Source organism: Chaetodon trifascialis, chromosome 6, assembly GCF_039877785.1.
Source record: "Chaetodon trifascialis isolate fChaTrf1 chromosome 6, fChaTrf1.hap1, whole genome shotgun sequence".
In the NCBI taxonomy this organism is placed as follows: Eukaryota; Metazoa; Chordata; class Actinopteri; order Chaetodontiformes; family Chaetodontidae; genus Chaetodon; species Chaetodon trifascialis.
In genome coordinates, this window is record NC_092061.1 from 19,070,839 (window position 1) to 19,092,478 (window position 21,640).

Sequence of the window (21,640 nt, forward strand, 5' to 3'; positions counted from 1 at the left end):
TAGCTATTTTTGTTGCGCTATATAGTTTGTTTCAAGGTAAAGCCTAAAATAGACGAACTGTGCACAGCTCCTGTATTACACGATTTTTTTATTTTTATTTATTTATTTTTTTTTTATGTAACCACAGAGGTGGTGATTTCTTTTTGCCCAGTGAGAGATTTTGTAGCTGTAAGAAAGGTTTTTCCCACTTGGCTGCTTGTGTTTACAGTCTGCAGGATGTGACATAAACGTGCCATAAATTGAAACTCTTACCTTTTCTTGTTTGGAATAACTCTCCATCTCATTCTATTTCACCACCTGAGGCTACATTTACACTTAGGGGAAACGCGTGTGTTTTCATGCAGTTTGGCCTCTCGTTTACACACAGAGGTTTTTCATGGAAAACAATCATTTTTAAAAACTCCGTCCAAAGTGGAGATTTCTGAAAACGCCGGTTAGAAACACCTGTCAGAGAAACACAGGTGGGCATAATGACATTAAAGATGGCTCTGCACCACAATAGTCAGCAGCCATTGTTAATGTGATCAGCTGCACCTGGAATCAGTCATCTTTTCCTAAATATCTAAAGGTCACTTGGTATTAAGTGCAGGGGCAACCAGATGCTTTCTGTCCTCCTCTGAATTAGTGAGAGTTAGAGGAGCTGCTAGACCAGTTTTTTTTGACAGAGTGAGGCTAGCTGTTTCCCTGTGTTTCCAGTATTGCTGCACAAGCATGAGGGTGGTATCGATCTTCTCATCTAGCTCTCGAAATAAGTAATAAGAGCCTTTCCTAAAATATTGAACTATACCTGTAATGGAATGGATTTTCATGCTAAAAGTTGTAATCACCTTCAGTGCTCATTGCTGTGTTGTTTATGTTCCATCGACCCATCAAGCCTATTAAACTGTGGATGACACTGAGGCATTTCTACATTACTTCGGGTGTTACCCTTCATAGCTTGTGGATGATTTTGGTCAGGATGAGTGCAAGCAATATGAAGGAATAAGTCCTGACATCACTTACAAACAACTCTGTTCTTATCCAGCCTCTGCTTCATGCTCATATTCTTTAAAACACACTCACTGCACAGAGTTGAGAACAACCTCACAGTCTTCTCTGTGGTCAAGCAGCTGATGAGTTCAAGCACATGGGGGTCTACGTGCCTTGCCTTGCTCAAGGGCAGCGTCGTTTAAGAAGAAGAGAAGCTATTCAAATTATATTTCACTAGTCACCGTCTCTGAATACATATAATATGTACGAAGATTCTCTCGCCTGAAGAAATCACAAACAGTTCCAGAGATGTTGTTGGCTGGTCACAGGTTTGCTTTTTCTTACAGGAGGCGAGATGATATTTGATGCTCAGCTGACACAAAACAGTCTTGATGAAGGATCAGTTGATTCTTTTAAAAGAATTCATCTGTAAAAAATGTGTGTTTTCTTATGGAACCTCCAGTGATGAAAAGCAACTAAGTGTATTCACTTCACTACTGTTCTTAAGAATTCAATTCTGAGTGACTTGTACTTTACTTAATTTGTCCAAACTTCTCACATGGGTTCATTTAAATGACTGTCTGAAGCCTAAAGAGGTCAAATTATCCAATCTTTCAAAACAAAGCTTCTAGAAAAGATTATACATATGTCCGAAATATATATGCAGATTTGTGTGTCAGAACTTTCCTCTTTCCTCCTCCATTAATCAACACCCCACATCTATATTACGACCCTTTAGAGGGGGCCTGAGCCCTAGATTGGGAACCACTGGACTAAACTAGCTAACTCTACATATAGTAGTTAAGACTAGCACCACCTCAAGCAGCTCCGACTGTAAAATGCTGCTTACACGTTGTTGCGTCAGTATGAACAATTGATTATATAACATATCATAATTTGCCAAGCAAAGGCACTTTCCCTGCAGAATCAGTACTTTTGCTATTGATATGTTCAGTAAATTTAGCTGATGATGCATTTGTGTTTATGCTGAGATAGGATTTAAAATGCAGGATTTTTACCTGTAATAGTGAGTGTTTTTGCCTTGTTTTACTGGTACTTTAACTGATCTACTTCTTCCACCACAGATTAAACTCCTACAGACATATTGTAGCATTCAGACGCTGAGGACTCAGTGCAACGTGTCTTCTATACTGTAAAAGTGGTTCAGCTCAACGCAGAGGGGTGTTTGTGCTCCTCGGGGAGACCCTAAACCTCCTAACAGCATTAATTTTCAATGCATCTTATCTCTGTCTGCTTTAGATGTACTGTAGATTAATATTTTAGCATGTTCTTTCCATAATCACATCACAGCCCTACATTCTGGGCTGAAACCACTACTGCTTGGACAGGGACTTTGTAAAATGTTAAATTAGAGTGCAGAGACATATGGGATCATGGAACAGTTGAGCTAGCATGCGTGCACGGAGCGACTGCTGTATCTGTATGAGATGAAAAGAAACGCTGTATGACTACACTCCTAATCTGAGTGATGCCGACACTGCATCCTCCCACGCTCACAGGACACATTTCACATTTTGATTTTTTTTGTACAGAAGGTTTTGGGGCCTTTATTTGTTTGAGACACACCAAATCTTCAGGAGATCTGCTGGTGTATTTTTATCTTTCACTTGCTTTCAAGTGTTTTATGTTACATAGTTGCCTGAAAATGGCCATGTTGTCGTATGGTGACATAACTGTGTTTAATATGACATTTTCTTTGGACATGATGTCTTTAATGATCACTTAAAGTTGTTGTTCATACAATGAAAAATGTTATATAGAAATCATTGTTATAATGTACTGTATTGTATACACTGGTATTATTGATATGCAATAATCAGCAGTTGAAGCCAGATTCCATGTTTTCATGAGGAAAGCTACACTTTGAGATCCATCTGAATCTTTTCAAGCTCTGTTGGAGGACATCATCAATAAGTTATCTTTGAGACAAGACTAACTTATAGTTACTGTAGAATGGATTAAGTTACCAAACAATAAATTAGGGAGTCAAAAGTGCTCACACACAAACAAATTGTGTATCTGTACTGTAGAAATTATTTGATCTATGTTTGAATCTTTTTCTTTTCTACCTTGCTTTAATTAATTGGATTTAATTGGATATTTTTTGAATGTGTGGACCCTGGGAAGATTAGCAACTAGAAGCTGATGAAAATCTGGTAAAATAAAGAAACAAATACTTTTAATACTATTATAGTGCTGATATTTTGTAATAAACAAAAACAATTAAAAATGACGTCAATTCAGGCCCTGGTTTAACCATCTGATTTGCATTAAAGAGGACTCATATTGCTTCTTTGCCAAGTTTATCACTTTTCTATCTTGTATTTCTACCAAAAAGCCAATATCAAAGAAGAAAAGTGGTCAAGACAGAAAAAGTGGCCAATAACCATTATGTTTTTCTTGGCTCATAGGTTGTCCAGTTGAAGAGCTCCCTCCTGAGGTCCCCTGCTGACTGATAACAAGCACAACTCTGTACAAGTCCAGGAGCTTCATGAGTGTGTGCACATAACCTCCACTCCACCCCTGCGTGTGTGTGTGTGTGTGTGTGTGTGTGTGTGTGTGTGTGTGTGTGTGTGTGTGTGTGTGTGTGTGTGTGTGGCACCATGCTGTGGACAGTGCTACTAGCGCTGCTGGTGCTTCTGCTTCTGCAGACTCAGCTGTCTGTGTGCTTAAGGGAATTACGCAGTGGGGGTTCTAGCTCCCCTGCCTACACCTCTTCATCATCCTCTCCCTCCTCCTCTTACAATGCCACCCAGCAGCGGCTGCCCGGAGCTATTATTATTGGCGTGCGGAAAGGTGGCACCAGAGCCCTGCTGGAGATGCTCAACCTGCACCCAGATGTGGAAGTGGCAAAGGCCGAGGTAAGACTGTCGAGGTATCACTGTCTCCTAATAACTGCACCATCACCACTGATGGACAGTAACTTAGTAGACTGACTCAAGGACTCTACTTAAGTACAATTTCAAGGTACCTTACTTGAGTATTTCCATCTTCTGTGACTGTATTTTTCTACTCCACTGCATTTCAAATATTATACTTTTTGCTCCACTAGATTCATGTGAGAGCTGGAGTTAGTGTTTTTTTTTCAGGTGAAGAAAAAAAACAACACGAGTTTAAAGATAAACTTACAGATTATACAACACATTGTTAAATATTAAACCAGTGATTCACAAACATCTTTGCTTGTGACCTTGTATAATCAAGCAGTGTCTGATCTTACATTTAAAAACAAATGATCAGTTTGGTAAAGTGCAGCACACTGTTAATGATTAATACAGTGCTTCCCAACCTTTTGGCTGCTGAATCGCTCTCTTTGATTTCACATGGCTATGAGTTGTTAGCGAATATAAGCAAATATAAGCAAATAAGCAAATATTAGAGGAAAGTGTGGAAAAAAACAGATATAAGTATCAAAACATTCTTCTTCTTCTTCTTCTTCTTCTTCTTCTTCTTCTTCTTCTTCTTCTTCTTCTCCGATTTATCTTTTGACCCATTGGAGGGATCCAACCCTTGGTTGGGAATTACTGGCCGAACCTCTTTTTCTGTATAAAGCAGTTAAAACAAGCTCAACCTCGAGCAGCTACAGCAGTTATATGCTACTTCCACACTGATGCATGAGTAAGAACAGTCTAATGATGTAATCTATAGCAATATGCAAGCCACAAGGAACACTTTACTGGTGGACAAGTACTTTCTGTGAGATAGTCATTGTTGGAAGCGTTTGCTTGTGGGGTCTCTGTACATTAAAGAGTAAGGTCTTGACCTGCTCTATATGGAAAGTGTCCTGAGACAACTTCAGTTGTGATATAACGCTATGTAAATGAAATTGAATTTGCTAGCTTTGTTAAGGATTGAGGACTCCAAACACAGACACTGATGATTTGAATAATAAAAGGACTTTTTGTCACAAAAAGGGTCATCATGATCACTGAGAGATGTTCAGTGTGGATCCAGAAAGGAGCGGGCAGGGAAGGGAGGTCAGCAGGTTCGTCAGGTGGTGGACTGGAGCAGGGCAGACATAAGGACATGGTCCTGAGACACGAGGAGAGCAGACTCAGTTTCTCAGAAAAACAGACAAAACTCTAGAGCTTAGAACAAAGCACAAGCATGCGAGACATGTGATCAGGCTGATGAACAGTCTGGTGAAGACGGGTGAGAGGATCTGGGTTTTTAACTAACCACTACTTGCCTAACCCTAACCTAAACTTAACCCAATTCTTCACCCTAAGATTTAATTATTCACATTATGAGGACCTGATGTGACTGTGTGAACAGTTTCATGATCCCCCACAACGTCAGTAATACATAGCCACACATTACGCGCACGCACACACACACACGCACACACACACACACACACACACACACACACACACACACACACACATGCACGCACACACATGCACGCACACACACACACACACACACACACACACACACACAGAGTCACACAAGGGGAGACTAACATGACACAAGTGTGTTGCAGATGAGAATTTTACATTCACCTTGAGACTCATGAAATATAAAGCATTATTGAATTTGAAACTTCCCTCTTGTATATTAAAAAGTTAGACCCAGTGCCACCTAGACCATCTGTAATGTTACAATGCTTCTTAAAGATTACCACATTAATAATTTACAGTGTGAAAGAGACCATTTTTCAAAATGACAGCTTTAAGTTGTGATACTTTGGTGTATTTTTCTCCCAATACTTATGCTTTAATTTAATGTGGGACACTATCGTGCACTCCCAAATACCACTTCAGACGATGGGTAATAACTTCAATGAATAAGCATAAACCATTACATTTCATTCAGAGAAAGCTATGCCAAGGTACTGACCATTTATTTCAAATATATTTGGCTCAAATAATCTGAGTTCTAACAAGAAGCAAGGGATAATTCAAACTGCACATTAAACCCGCAAATAATATTACATAGATGTTAGAGAGAGCTGCAAACATGCATGAACATAAAGATGTTAGAAAAGTCACTAAAAGTTTCAGCAGGTAAGGACAGAGTGGTAGAGGGAGTGTGACAGAGAGAGGTTTTAAAGGCCACACTGTACACGTATGAATATACCAGCAGTTGGCAACTACTGTACAACTCAGCAAGCTCCTTCAGCATGACTGAAACACCAATAGCCCATTAGCTGATGCATTTGCAACTTCAGTGCTGTGCTTGAACTGATTTAATGTTCCAATAGTGATAAATCTGCTTCACTGCTGGGATCGGATACTGATGTACTGTAGCAAACCTCTTATTTCCCCACTGAACCCTGCTGTTTACTCCCGGTACAAGGGACAGTAGTTTGCTTATATTGGTGTACAGTAAGCCTGGACAGTGTTTTGCTGTTGTAACCATATTGCTAAATTGGTTTCATTTGATATATCAAGTTGAACTTGTAAAACTGTTTTAGGTGAATTTGTGTCCCACTCGAGGTGAACTTTTCCCTTTTGATCATTATCAATGCAGAGAGGCAGAGATGGAATGAGAACAAAGTCAGCTCAGCTCATACGTGTATGGTTCGCAGTGTACTTGTGATTATGACTGATGACAGGCCTGTCCCGAAGAAGCTGCACAGAGAGAAATCCTAACCAGGGTAGTTTGAGGTGAGGACTGCAAAGTTGGAAAGCTGGCGCGAAGGAATAGATTGGTTTGGACAAGATGACAAGATGGGACAAAATGAAAAGAGCTTAGAGCCTTTTTAAAGGTAACAGGCTTACAGATACATTTCTCACCCCTGCACATTCTTTCTGGGTACCGGTGAAGAGGTTTTCATTAACACTGCATCAAGAGGACAATTAATCATTGAAACTGCTCCACCTTCTGTCCCCCACCAGGTGCACTACTTCAACCTGGAGGAGCACTACCGCCGAGGCCTGGCCTGGTACCGAGCCCAGATGCCCTTCACCCTCCCTGCTCAGCTGACAGTGGAGAAGACCCCTGGCTACTTTGCGGCCCCTCAGGTTCCTGCACGTGTCTGGGACATGAACCCCGCTGTCCGCTTGTTGCTCATCGTCCGGGACCCGGCCGAGAGGCTGGTCTCTGACTACACCCAGGTCCTCCACAATCGCCTGACTCGCCACAAGCCCTACCAGCCACTAGAGGAGCTCCTGATCCACAAGGGCCACATTGATCCTGGGTACAAGGCGCTGCAGAGGAGCCTGTACCACCAGCATTTAGCCCGCTGGCTGGAGGTCTTCCCCAGGGAACAGATCCACGTGGTAGACGGTGACGCCCTCATTCGGGATCCCTTCCCTGAGCTGAGAAAGGCGGAGAGGTTTCTCGACCTGCCTCCCAGAATAAGCCCCAGCAACTTCTACTACAACACCACCAAGGGCTTCTACTGCCTCCTGTCTGCTGGACACGACAAGTGCCTGGACGAGTCTAAAGGCAGGCCGCATGCGCCGCTGAGCACCCAGGCCTTTAAGAAGCTTTGTCACTACTTCAGGAAGCCCAACAAGTTGTTCTTTGAAATGGTGGGGAGGTCGTTTTCCTGGTGCTGATCCAGTGGCGAACAGCATCTGTGGAGATAAAACACCTCCTGAACAATGCCAACACATTCAGGGACGCAGAGGGAGAAAGAAAGTGTCGTTTGTGTGTTTTTATAGGTAGATGAGTGCAAAGATTTTAGTTCAATTAAGGTCATAAGCATCTCTTGTTGTTGATACCTACTCAGGTATAAATGTGGCCAACATGAGAAGCATGTGTGTGTGAGGATGTGTGGGGAATCGCCACATGTGGCCAGCACAGATTTTTACCATGACCATACTGGTGCCTCCTCCAAGAAGCTACAACAACTGTGCCATAAGTCTGAAACTGACCACACAACTAACTGCTCGTTTGTTTGTGGGGTGTTAAAAGAAAATGTGCAGACTTTGAAGTGATATAGGAATAGAGAAGTGGTGAAAATATGGTTGAATTAACTCATGGTTGCACTATGAACTCTCATTGCATTAAGAAGTCCGTTGAGGTTCAGCGGGGACAATTTGAAACAAAAAACTCCTTGCTTTGATTCCCTGCAACCGCCGTAACATGTTTGTGTGTTGGTAAAAATGCTTTAGTTGAGGCATCCTGTTCACTTCATCCTTTGTTATTTTACAAGACAACCTTTTAGATGTTCAGTGAAATCTATTTTTAGCTGTTTTGAAAGTAGCCATATTGAAAACTTTTTTTCGTTTCTCTTTAGTTTCAAGGCCAATGTAATACAATCGCTAGTTTGTGTTTGTGTTTTTTTTAAGATGACATTCTAATAAATGTGTTCGGTCCTCCAGTCTCCCGCCTGGTACCAGACTGCATTGAACCCAGCTGGGTTTAAAAACATCAAACATGAAGACACAGAGTCACTGACAGCTCTCTCTGAAAGCTCCTCTCTCTCGCTCTCTCGAAGTGTATGAAGATGTTCTCTGTCAGTGTCTATCTTACATGTTCTTTACATCGAGGATCAAAGGACCCCTGCGTTTCTTTTCATCATGAAGCCCAGGAATTACCTCCAGTTTCACCACCGCGCTGTAACAAATCACACCTGTTTGATACCCGACGTTATTCAAAGCGGGAATGGATTTCTTACGTTAATTCTGTTCATCTGGCAGAACTAGACCAGACCGCCATGATGTGACATCAGTGCAGAAAGTTTTAACCACTCAAGGATAAATGGACTGTTGTGTTTATGTGAGACTTGCTAACCCACAGTCCAGGAGGGAGGGTGTAAGGTTCAACACAGCTGAGAGGAGAACCATCAGATCGGATGGTGATGGTGATCAGCTGTTCAGTTTTGTCGAAATTGTCCTCAATTTCCTCAAAGTGACATCTTCAAATGTCTTGTTTTGTCTGATTAGCAGTCCAAAACTGAAAAGTAATCAATTTAACATAATAATTTGACATAAAACAGCAAATTCTCACAGTCAGGAAGTTGGAACTTGGGAATTTTTGTCATTTTTGTTTGAAAAATGACTTAAACAATTAATCAATTATCAAAATGGTTGAGTCCAACTCCAAGAGGAGGAGAGGGTCTGCCATACATCAAAAATGGTGTTTCTCTCTCTGGTGTTTCTTTAATTTGATTCAATCCCATTTGATTCAATCAGTTTTGCTTGTGTTTGATCACATTGCCCAGCACCCGACTGATTCCAGGTTGAATCACACTGTAACTCTTGTTAGGCCAGCCAGCAATAGAAACTAGAGTTAAACAAACACTTCTGGACTATTTGTTAAGCGCTGTCACTGTTTCGTGAGGCCCAGTTGAGCCTTCTTCTGTTCGCCGCAGAAGTAAATGGGAGCTGAAGGCTGACCTCTGGCTGTCACCCTCCCACCGTCCTCAAGAGAAAAGTGGAAAGACACAGCGAGAGAGAGATGTAAGAATAAACAAATGCTTCTCACTCTTTGAAGATGTGAGGCAGCTGCATCTTTCATGTGTTCCCACAGAGGCTCGCACTCATGTGGACAATACATCTGATGTCACATTTGATCAGAGGAATCTTGACTTCATGTGTTGGGCTTCCTGAGTGTGCAGCAGCATAACCGACTTTTCAGAGTTATTCTCTCCATCAGCTTAATTTTGGAAGACGTGAGGATCTGGTAAAGGGGTAATCTGCAGGTAATGATATTAAGTTTTCTTATTTGAGGTGAATCCAACATTTGTCCCTACTTGCGCTCGTTAGTCAAACACAGTAGGTAGGACCTATTTTAATTAATAAGAATTAATAAAGTGTTATCTTACCTTATCTAATTTGCTTGAAATTTCTGTTGATGAAATCTGAGTTTTTGGTCATGTTTTCTTTTTCTAATCAGCCAAGATGGCCATCACTGCTGAAGTAGAGACAGTTATATATCTTCTTGTGCCTTTAGTCATATGCGCAGCTCTAGGGGTGGCTATTTCAGTCAGTTCCAGACTGAAACATCTCAGAAACTATTGGATGGATTACCATGAAATCCTGCTGACTTTGATGATCCTCTGACTTTTCCTGTCATGCCACAAAGAGAAAAACATTTGTAGTTTCAGTGAAATGTAACAGCTATTGGATGGATTGTCCGGAAATTTGGTAGAGGCCATTTATACTGTATTCATGTCCACCTCAGGATGCATTGCTTCAACTTTGGTGATTCCCTGACTTCCATACAGCGTCATCAGCTGTTCTTTGTGCTTAGTGCCTATTAGCAAATGTTTGTGTGGCATATTAGCACAACTAACAAAGACGGTAAACATACTGTTAAATATCAGCGTGTTTTAGCATACATGCAGACTGGCAGAGCATCTTGCTTGGCTGTTTGTAGAACAAGCAGCAAATGGAAATAAATCCCATCAAAAAAACTCTACAGCAAATGCAGACCCACAAATATAGCAAAGCAGCAGTGGTCTGACTCTGGTGTAGAAGACGTTGTGTTCCTCCAGTTACATCTTGAAAATATGTCCATTTGTGGCTGATAATTGGACAAAACTCTAATATTGACTCAGACTCACATCTGAGATTTTCTCATCGCTGCCCTTGCAAAGGTCAGTCCTGTCAGTGTCATAATAAGATCCTCGGTGTTGGCGTTGGGCTGTGAGCCACCAGCATGTTTTTATCATTTCAGAGTGATTACACCTCTGAGTCAGACATGAGTAAACAAAACTTCAGAAGTGATTTTTTTTTTCACCCTTTTTTAAATAAACCACAGTTTTCTGTTCCTGTCATCCTCAGAGCTGCTTTTTGCTCTGCTGTCTCATCACCGGTCTCTTCCACATCATTTGCAGCTCATACAATGAAAAGACTTCCAGCCAGTAGGAACTGCAAAGGAAATAACGAGATGAGCGTGACGCTGAGGTGATGGGATGCGAAGGAGAAAACTATAGTTAGGCTCTTTTATCTTTCTACCAGAGAACAAACATTAATTATATTCCTTCTAAATGTGAAAATACAGAATTGTTGCAAGAATGACGCTGTATGAAACACATTGAAAGAGTTCAAATATGTTTACTAATTGTTTGGTATTCAAAGAACAGATCAAAATTTTGGCAAATATGCTTGATCGAGTTAAATGAGAAGATTGATGTCTGTAAACATGAAGCTACAGCCGTTCGTCAGTTAGCTTAGTTTAGCATTAAGACTGGAAACAGAGGAAACATCTTGCCTGGAGCTGTCAGGAGGTAAAGAAAATCTGTCCAGCAGCACCTTTAAAACTTTATTTTTGTCCCAGTGCAATGATTTCCCGCTGCCTTATTGCCATTATGAGGAGGTTACCATACCAAGCCAGAAATGTTTGGCTCATAACACCCCTAAAACCACAAGTTATTATTGTTATACTCTGTTTCTTGTACAGATTAAACAAACAAGGTAGAACCTGTTAATTAGGGAGCTTTGGAGGTACTGATTTTGTCACCTTTGACACAGGCAGGCTAGCTTTCAAGTCTTTATGCTAAGCTAAGCTAACCATCTGCTGGCTGTAGGTTCAGATTTCCCACACAGATATGAGAGTGCTCTAAATCTTCTCATCTAACTCTCACTGAGAAAGTGAATAAGCATGTTTCCCAAAAATGTTGAACAGCTCCTTTAATTCAATTTTAGATAACACCAGTTTTTCACAGACTGACAAACAACCCTGGTTTTCCTCATCTCACAATAAATTTGAGACATTCATCTCACCATCTAGTTTGAGTGATTTCATGAGGTGTGTGAGTCCTCAGCTGTTCGGGAAGTCGGAAAACTTTTAGAAAAAGTGCGATGTTTGTCCATCACTGTGCCTGCATGAGTCCCACTTGTAGTTTTAAATCCACAGCAGGATCGCGTTTGAAACGGTCACTGCTTCTACTGTTCATGCTTTAATAAATATGAGTTATTTTGCACTTTTAGGAAGACTTTCAGTCCATGGAAACAAGACATTGTTCCACCTGGATGATCAAACCTTTGAAATTTGTATTTTTAAGAGAGTAAATTTCAACTGCGCAGTAAAGGATTTCAATTCTTCTTCCACTGCTGCTTCTTTCACAAATACAGACTGAAGCATGAATGTTTTCCTTGTTCTTGAGCTGCCATTTCGAAAGGCTGTCACGTTAACTAAGATGAACTCTTTCAAGGTTGACATGTTTCCACACAGTTAGAAGCATCATCAACAATGCCCTTCAGAAAAACCATTACTAGCAACAAGAATGTAACAAAAGGAATAATAGAAAGCAAACATAGAGTGAAACAATAGAGTGAACACAGCTGACGCATTTCAGCCTTGAATAGCACACACAGAATATATATAAGGGTTAACACATGATTCTCACAGCAAACAGAACTGTCCTTGAAATGTCCTTGTTCACCTTGGTGAAACTGCAGTAGGACAACATGGGAACGTACAAGTTGTTCAGATGAATGCAATGAAAGCTATGCGAGGCATTTTCTTCGCAGTTTAGTGCCAGACGCAGTGGAGCTGCAGATTGCTCCATGTGAACTCTTTCCATCGTCGAAGATGAGATGTCTCCACAGCACAGATTGCTACAGCCTGTGGCAAGTTCAGACATTCACAACCAACTTGTGCAAGTGTGTGTACGTGTGTGCAGAACATACATCTCCATCTTCCTGATTATGTCTATTCTACACTAGTGTGGTGTGTGTGTCTACATACAGTATGTGGTCCATGGTCATGTAGCTTTTCAGTGTGACAGTGTGTCTTATACAGAGATGTGAGATTCTACAGTCATTAGATGTAGACAGACTGTGTTTTTCTAGCATGTAACTTGAAATATTAACATAAAACCCAACTGTGTGAATTAAAATAGTGGTAGGATGAGCTGCTGATTAAGTATGTCCACTTTTCAATGAGTGCTGCTTCATTCTACATTATTTTCTATATCATCTACTTTAACTACTTATATTTTATTGATTATTTGTATTATTTTCACAACCACCCTGCCTCTCGCCCATTGTAGCTGGGATAGGCTCCAGCCCCCCGCAACCCCGAAAGGGATAGGCGGTATAGATAATGGATGGATGGATTTTCACAACCAACTTCCCATCAAACCTATGGAACTTCATTACAAAATGCTGCCGTTAGCACATTGTTTACACACATCGTTTGATGACTGTTACTCTGAGGTAGGCTTGCCTCTTTAATCTTTGCTTCCTCTACAGATCTGATGAGCTGAAGGAATGTTGCACGCTGTCTCAGTGAATGTTCATAGTACTTATTGATCATTCAGAGATGCCATTGAGAATGTAAGTGGCACCCCCTACTGGCATGTTGTACTCCTGTGGTGAGACTGTTAGAAATACCTTCATTTAGTCAGGTGACCAAATGAAGTGATGATTTCCTTCATCAAACAAAGTGTGGGGTTCTCCTAAACTAAAACAGCACAAAGCCAGCAGTACTGTAGAATGCACAAACTCACTTGATGCATCTGCTCTCACTGACTAAATTAACTGGACATCCAAAACACCTGAAACACAAACACATGAAAACCAAGCTGCACTTTTTGTTCATGTATTGTTGAAGCACATTGCATGACTCATGAAATTCATAACATGCAACGGGTATTTATTCAAAGATAAAAGACGTCATTTCCCTGAACACATGGCTTTTAGAAAAGGCTCCGACTTTTTTTATTTTGAAAAATTAAGTGGACTTAAGGTCGGGACATTTCAGTTTGTGCATACATTTAGAAAATGTGGAAACAATTTTAAAGCACGGATTCATATCTGCCAGATTTTCAATCTCCAACCCACGCTCTCTAAAGTTTAGGGCACCACCTATATAATTGCGATATGTATGACAGATGTCTCCAGTGATGCAAACACTGCTGGATCAGTGCCACCACTTACATTTAACACATTTTTTTAAACTGCTATGAACAAACACAAACACTGTAGCATAAAGTTGCGATAAGGAATTTTCAATCATGTCTCATTCAGGTATAGAAAAATTCAACTTTTAATACATCACTATCCTTGTGCAGTTCAAAATATCATTAAGTGAAAGGGGGGAAAGCATATTTAGCTGTTGTTACTCATGTTGCTGTCCCAAATAAAATCATTGCCTTAAAAACTTGTACTATAGTAAATACTGTAACTTCAAGAAAATAACCACAAAACAAGTTTTTTTTTTTTTATATAAAAACGGTTTTAACAATTTCTTTTTTCAGTATAAAACATTACAGAGTCCCAGGCCAATCAAACAAATTCACTGTCACCATTTGAAATAATCATGAATTTCCCAGCCAAACATTCTACAATAAACATACAAAGGTTTTTTGTTTTGTCTTTTTTGTCGTTAATGGGTTTTCTGTACTTTTTCTAGTTATGGGAAAATATTACAACACAAAGCCTAACAATCACTCTTCTTTTGCTATAATATTAATAATAAAAAAGAACAAATGTGAACTCCTGGTCCGATCAAAGCCCCAGCCCAAAAATTTCTGGTCAACATGGCATCTATGCAGTCTTCTGCTGGCCTTTCTTCCCGATGAGGGATTTGTGGATGTGGGGAATGACACCTGAAAACACAGAAACAGTAGTGAGCTTAAAGGTTTTGTGAAAAAGTAGCCGTGCACTGCAGAAAAAAAACATTTCTACAGAATGTATAGTAAAGAATAGCAGAGCACACCAACACCAAGACACTTGGAAGTATGATGCACATACAATCAAGACACAAAAACTTGATAAAAGATGGGGGGAACTTGGCTGTCAACAAAAATGTCAGCTCACCTCCTCCAGCAATTGTTGCCTTGATAAGGGAGTCCAACTCCTCATCACCACGGATGGCCAGCTGCAAGTGACGGGGAGTGATACGCTTCACTTTCAAGTCTTTGGAGGCATTGCCTGCCAACTCTAGTACCTGAAATTAAAAAAATGACCACAGACACGCATTACTGCAAACGCCAACATCACTGTATGTTGTGACATCCAACCCCACTGTTAATTACAAACATGCACAAAACAGGGAAGGCTTACTTCCGCAGTGAGGTACTCAAGGATAGCAGCACTGTACACCGCTGCTGTGGCTCCTACACGACCGTGGCTGGTTGTGCGAGTCTTCAAGTGCCTGTGGATACGACCCACCGGGAACTGCCAGGAAACAAACACAAGACAGTAGTTTGAGTAAAACAAATGGGCAAACCCTGTGCAATCAAGGAGGGTGGCACATAAGATATGCAGTAAAGCCACAAGTGGCCATATGGGAATTGAGAGCGATTTACCTGCAGCCCAGCCCTCTGTGAGCGTGACACTGCTTTTGCCTTGGCTTTGCCACTGTCTTTTCCTGCCTTGCCACCGGCCTGCATAAGATGATTTCAGGAAATTTTCAAAGGGAAACAACAGACAGCATGAATCAGACAAATACAAGAACTACAACTGAGGCAGAAATGTGTGAGGTGGTTTGTACTTTGTGCAAGAATACACCTTGCATAACAAAAACAGCACCTCATATATTCAAATTGGCAGGCTAGGAAGCTCACGAAACCAAATATTAGTTTCATCAGTTAAGGTACAAAAAGAAAATCCCTGAAATGTGAAAGTCAAAACTTAACGCATTGTATTTACACTTCAGTGGAGAACGTAACAGATGTCCGTTTCAACTTCTACCGCTTTCCCGCCAATCAAAAATAAACCAACAAAAAAGGGCGGCAACCATAACTGTTACTTAACATCACAAGCAAAAAACTTAGAAATACAACGAAAAATCAAAAAGCGATAAGTAACACAGACGCATTCTGACAAAAACACGAGAAGCTGTCAGCGGGCTGCTGCCTGTGAGCCTGCGGCACACAAAACAGACGCGCCGCTTTAAGACGGTCAGCGTTTGAGTTTGCATTCACGTATTTAAACAGTCAGAAAGTTTGCTCATAGAGTTAGCTGTGGGCATAGAAATCACACAGTCAATTTTACTCCATTCTCATTGTGCATAGACTTAATACGAAAGAGTTACGGTCAAGTAGTAGTTGACCAACCGTTAAGCTAATGCAATAGCTGAAGTTAGCTTCCTAATGGTTGCTAATCCACCTTTCAGAGAGGCTACATCGAGTGGGGAAAAAAAAACAAAAAACACATTGTTAAGTAACGAAGTTTGCATTTCTAATGAAGCAAGTCATTTCTGCAAAAGACGAACTGTCCGACGAAAGCACGTTTCAGCAAATGTAAGGTTACCTTTAAGAGAAAAGCAACACAATGCAGACTTCTCACGCTAATGTTAATGCTAACGTTTTAGCTGACAGTTAGCTCTTTAGCAAGCTTTTTAACCACACACCTTCTGGTCGAATTTCCTCAGTTCAAATTCAAAACGGCACTTTCTACAGTTAAGCATTAATTACAGCACAAGTGAGGCGATATCCCCGGTAGTGCATATAGCAGTAGCCGAAGCGTACATACCATTTTTCCGTCTCGTTATTTGATTGTAGAACTGAGTAGATAGCAAACAATTTCGGCTCCCGAAAGCAAAGAAACAATAAACCCTTTCGGAAATCTTGTGCCTGAGACCCCTCGTGGGAGTCTAGAAAGCCAATCACAGTGTGCGTTGTTACTTCGAATCTCTGCATTGACCAATCGACAAACGCCTTGCAGAATACTCACCCATCCCCCACCATAGGATCATTGTGCCTGCCTTTGCGCACGAAACCAACAAGTAGGCGGGACTGTGCGTGTGTGTGGAGTGTCCTTCCAGGGGCATCCATCCTAAAAACGTACAAAATACATAATTAGGCGGCCATTGTTTAAATTAACTACTAAATTTCAGTATAAGGGCACTTGTAACTTTTTCAAATACAGACAATTTGTACTGACTGCATTGAGAAACTGTTATGGCAACAGTAAATTCACCAAGGACAAATCATCCGTTCCAGACACACGTTAAATATGAGTTGAATACTGTAATGGAGGGCTGTTATGGATTGTAAAATATAATATGTACTCGAATGTCATCCAGAAGGCGGTTTTGTTATAATGACAGACAAAATTCGTGGCGAATGAAAACGCAAGTCCTCAGTCTGATGTTGTAAATGGCAGCCGAAGCGGCCAACCAGAGCTCAGCAGCCAGCGTCCGGTTTCCTCTGCGAGCACTGCGAGCAAGGGGGGGTGGGGGTCAAAGATACGCAGAGAACCGGGCTGCTGGTGGCGAAGATGGCGGATGGGGACAGTGGCAGTGAGCGCGGTGGCAGCAGCGGCGGCGGAGGGGGAGGAGGCGGCGGCGGGTTTCAGCATTACCAGCGGGACTCGGAGACCCAGGAGCTGGCTTCGAAGCGGCTGGACATTCAGAACAAACGCTTCTACCTTGATGTGAAGCAGAACGCCAAAGGCCGGTTCATCAAAATCGCCGAGGTCGGCGCCGGGGGCTCGAAAAGTCGGCTGACCCTCTCTATGTCAGTTGCGGCAGAGTTTCGCGACTACCTGGGGGATTTCATAGAGCACTACGCCCAGCTTGGGCCTAGCACCCCGGAGCAGATCGCTCAGTCTTCCGGTGGGGATGACACCGGGCCTAGACGGGCCTTGAAGAGCGAGTTCCTGGTGCGTGAGAACCGAAAATACTACCTCGATTTGAAGGAGAACCAGCGGGGTCGGTTTCTCCGGATCCGACAGACCGTCAACCGAGGCCCCGGTTTCGGAGTCGGTGTGGGTGGCATCCCCGGTGCTGGTCTGCAGGCCGGACAAACCATCGCACTCCCGGCCCAGGGCTTAATAGAGTTCCGCGACGCCTTGGCCAAGTTGATAGACGACTACGGGGGAGATGAGGAGGAGCTGGCCGGCGGCGGAGGGGCCGGGGGCTATAGCGAGCTTCCGGAGGGCACCTCGATCATGGTGGACTCCAAGCGGTTCTTCTTTGACGTGGGATCCAACAAGTATGGAGTTTTCTTACGGGTGAGTGAAGTGAAGCCCAGTTACAGAAACTCTATAACAATCCCCTTCAAGGCGTGGAGCAAGTTCGGGGGAGCGTTCAGCCGCTACGCCGAGGAAATGAAAGAGATCCAGGAGCGGCACCGGGATAAGATGTACGAGAGGAGAGCCGGAGAGGAGTCGGAGGGCGACGACGTGGACGACGATTGATGGAGAGGTGGCTAACTTACTTGTGATGAAGCTGACAACATGATGCAAAGCCTGGTGATAAACAGAGAAACAGAGAGAGAGAGGAGCGACTATTCTGTGCATGACGAATCGAACTTTAAAACGCTAAAACAACGGATTAAAATAAAAGTATATTTGACTGAGAAATTACTGTCTATATAAGAGAATCATGTTCTAAAGTTTAGGTGGATGTTATAGCTAAATGAGTGCGGACTGCAGAAGTCAGCTCTGATATGAGATTCCCCATGATTAAAAAAAGTAAAATATATACATATATGTATATAGCTATATCTATATACATATCTATATATATTGTGCATGTAAAAACCTGACACATGTAGCCCAGCAAATTAAGTTTGACAGTGCTGAAAACACAGCAGTAGGCTACATGTCCCACTTCCTGGTTGATATCCAATGGTAAGAGCTCACCTAGTGCTGACCTGTGGTCTGTGATGGTGATAATAAGGAAGCGTGGCATACTCATACCAGCAGGTGCAGAGTGGGAGTGAGACAGCGTCTGCATCACTCACCGTGGCTGTGTGTGTTTTCCTCTAAAACGGCTTGTAACGGACAGCTTGCCCAGACAGACCCACAACACCCGGAGCCACAGTCTCAGCTATAGGGCATCCTTGGCATCGCAGGACATCCGCTCGGCCCAGCGAGGACCCGTAAGGTGATCTGTTACAAGCACATGACTCATCTGGATTCAATGGACAATCCAAATGAGTCCAAATGACCCCGCCCCTTCCTCCCCCCCTTCCCCCTCTCCCTCCTGGGCCACCCCTCAGGTGCTAATCTCCTGCTCCAATAGCTGAAGTGTGGCGAGGCCTGCTCACGCGTGGCTTCTTTTGTGTCAGTATTTTGGGGTATATCAGCATTACCTGTGCCTGAGCATCATCCTGAGGAGGTTCCTGGTGCACAGCTGGTCAGCCAGTTGCTGCAGCTGAGCCGTCTGTGGCAACTGATGATGTCTCCTATGATGCAGGCCCGCGTCTGACCCCCGTGACCTTTTTATCAAAGGGGACACAGTGAGCTCAGGCCTTCAGCACTGGTCACGATTTTTCAAGTTAAAAGCTTAATATTGCCGGGCTTGAGCTATCGTCTCAAGGGAATTGACCTTGTTGACTTATTTAGGGTGCGCCATTTGGATCCTTTAATCTTGAACTCAGACCATTAATGACTGAAGCGATATTCAGTCTGATTGTAAGAAAAATTAGGTGCTTTTGGAAAACAAAACCCACAGTGGGGTGCTGTACCTAAAGGAAAAAAAATAAAAATAAAGAAAAATATATACTGGAAGAGATTTACTTACTAAAAAAGATCAAGTATAGATAGAATTATTTTTCAAAAGAGATATATTGAAATATGTCTTAGAAATATGAGACATTTATTAGATAATGCTGCCTAAAGTGGCTTATTTAAAACACTAAACTTGGATGCAACTGTCCAGGGTGATATTTCATACCTGCTTTTTTCCTAACATTTCTTTTATTCCTTAGAGGAAATTAAGAAGAGTACAACAAATTGATAACACAATATGTGATAGCAATTTCTAGAAACAACTTCATTGAAGTAGTTTGTCAGCAAACACTCAGCACTCCAGTTCACTTTACATAGCATCGAGTTGTCCCCTCGTTTCAGTCCAACCGTTAACCATGTTTTGTCATAAACTGGCTTTCCATCAGTTGCCATACGACGCAAACACAAACACCTGCAATCATCAACATTTTGTCTTTAGTGCTCCTTTTAAAAATACGATCTTTTTTTGCATGCCTGCTCTTACGCGGAGCTGCCTTGTGTTCTTTTCTTTTGCATACTCTGATTGCTGTATGATGGTATTTATCCATTTTGAGAGCGGTTTCAAGTTTTATTTCTTGCGATGGAAAACAAAAGTTTAAAGTTTACTTCTCAGCCTAATAAAAAAAAAAAAGCCACAAAGTTCCCGTGCTTTGGGGAATGTCACTTTCATTGTCCCACTTCCTTTGGTGTGTAAGCCTCTTGTTGAATTTTACTTTACCCACTTCAACACAACAAATGCAGAAATGCCATATGAAAAAATGAACACCTGGGAGCAATAGTTTTTTTTTTCTTTTATATTGATATAAATATACTATATATAATATTACACGAGATTGAACTACATCCTTCTTCCTGTACTGTGTTACGTGAAATGGCAGCTGTTTCAGTCGTGTGTTCTGCTGTAATATTCTACCAAGTTCCTTTCAACGAGAAATAAAAAAGGTTTTTGCTCAGGAGAGGTGTGGTCTTTCTGTCCTCCCACTTCAGGGTGGAGATCACTCTGTCTTCATGGGACGAGTGCAACAAAGGTGCAGCAATTTCCAGCATTCAAGGAGACGTGCTTAAACTGCTTCATTTGTCTGACCAGTGGTCCAAAACTCAGATATTCAGTTTCTAATCATAGAACAGTAACATTTTAAGAAAGTGTAACCCGTGAATTTCTTTATTAATTTGCTTAAAAATGGCTTTAACTATAAACCGATAATCACATTTGTTGCAGTTTCCGTAAATAGATGAGTAAGTGAATCCACAGAGTTCAGCTGTGTATCAGTTGATTATCAGTCTGATGGAAAGTAACTGTTCTTAGTAGCTTTACTTAGCAACAGGAAATAATTTATTGTCCAGACGTCCTTACCCACTTCTCTTATTTCCATAGTTTTATCTAAAGTTATTCAAATACATGGAGCAAAAAGGTTAGCTGTTAACTAAATAATATGGAAATGTGAATTTCCTTGAAGCTGAATTGAATTGTATTACGTATCAGCTCTTGATTCCCTGCAAGTAACAGTGGTGGAAGAAGTATTGTGATGTTTTTCTTCTGTAAAAGTACAAGCAAACAATGTAATGTAAACATGCTCGATTACAAGAAAAGATCTGCATTCAAAATCCTGCTAAGTGAAAGTATTTCATATGACATCATTCAGTGTAGAATTTTACCGTTGTAGCTGTCTGAGGTGGAGCTACTTCTAACTGCTTTATATACAGTACAGTTGGCAAGTTTAGTGTTCGGGTGCCTCTAAAGGGTCACCAGATAAATCTGAGGGGCTCATAAGCTGATTAATGAGGGACGAAAGAGGAAAAAACAAAATCATCTGTCAGATAAAAATGGTGAAGGAAAAAGCAGCCTACATTTTCCCCTCTGAAATGCAAGTGTACAGTAACATATAATAGCAATCCTTCAATAAAGCAACTCCAACTTAAGTACAGCACTTGAGTAAATATACTTAGTTACTTCCTACTGTTGGCAAGTAAATGTCGGCAAGACAGTTTGATCAAAGAACAAAAAAAACAATCCTTAGGTTCCACTTGCAGTAGTGGCGTTCCAACTGTTGCAGTAGATCATATCTCTTTTCAGACCTGGGCATCATTTTTCAACACCGCTGACTTTGAAAGTGGAGGACTGACAGACAAAGTGCATCTCCATCCCATCCAACAATAATGTGTCACTGAGCGAAGAAGAAGTCAGCTTGTATACGTGCTGTTCACCTCATTCGAATGCGAGATAACAGCTGGGGATTTTATAGACCAGATTCCCTCCTCTGGTGGAAGGTGTGTCAGCTTCCAAGAAAACATGTCAGACATGTTTGTGGCTACAAACACACCTTCCGGATAAGGTTGAG

The 21,640-nt window shown here is 41.6% G+C and overlaps 3 protein-coding genes across 4 annotated transcripts in view; 2 read left to right on the forward strand and 1 right to left on the reverse strand.

Moving 5' to 3' along the window:
- The window catches only part of hs3st1l2 (heparan sulfate (glucosamine) 3-O-sulfotransferase 1-like 2), a 28,871-nt gene extending 19,157 nt beyond the window's left edge, over positions 1-9,714 (forward strand). Inside the window, exons 2-3 of the mRNA XM_070964741.1 lie at positions 3,402-3,851; positions 6,834-9,714. Coding sequence (XP_070820842.1) covers positions 3,594-3,851; positions 6,834-7,499 — 924 coding nt within the window. The 5' untranslated portion in view covers positions 3,402-3,593 and the 3' untranslated portion in view covers positions 7,500-9,714. The remainder of the gene's footprint in view (positions 1-3,401; positions 3,852-6,833) is intronic.
- Positions 9,715-13,474: 3,760 nt separating this feature from the next.
- On the reverse strand, positions 13,475-16,438 carry h2az2a (H2A.Z variant histone 2a). 2 transcript variants are annotated; one of them, XM_070963837.1, is made up of 5 exons: positions 16,317-16,438; positions 15,149-15,226; positions 14,904-15,017; positions 14,658-14,787; positions 13,475-14,446 (listed from the first exon to the last, which is right to left on the reverse strand). In XM_070963837.1, the coding sequence occupies exons 1-5, from the start codon at positions 16,317-16,319 to the stop codon at positions 14,385-14,387; spliced, it is 387 nt and encodes a 128-aa protein (XP_070819938.1). In that variant the 5' UTR covers positions 16,320-16,438; the 3' UTR covers positions 13,475-14,384. The 2 variants fall into 2 exon arrangements, with proteins under 2 accessions (XP_070819938.1, XP_070819937.1); XM_070963836.1 differs by lacking the exon at positions 16,317-16,438 and having other exon boundaries at positions 15,149-15,232.
- Positions 16,439-17,001: 563 nt separating this feature from the next.
- On the forward strand, positions 17,002-20,257 carry LOC139332118 (transcriptional regulator protein Pur-beta). The gene has a single exon (XM_070963835.1). It carries the CDS (start codon positions 17,064-17,066, stop codon positions 17,982-17,984), a length of 921 nt encoding a protein of 306 aa, XP_070819936.1. The 5' UTR covers positions 17,002-17,063; the 3' UTR covers positions 17,985-20,257.
- Positions 20,258-21,640: the final 1,383 nt, after the last annotated feature.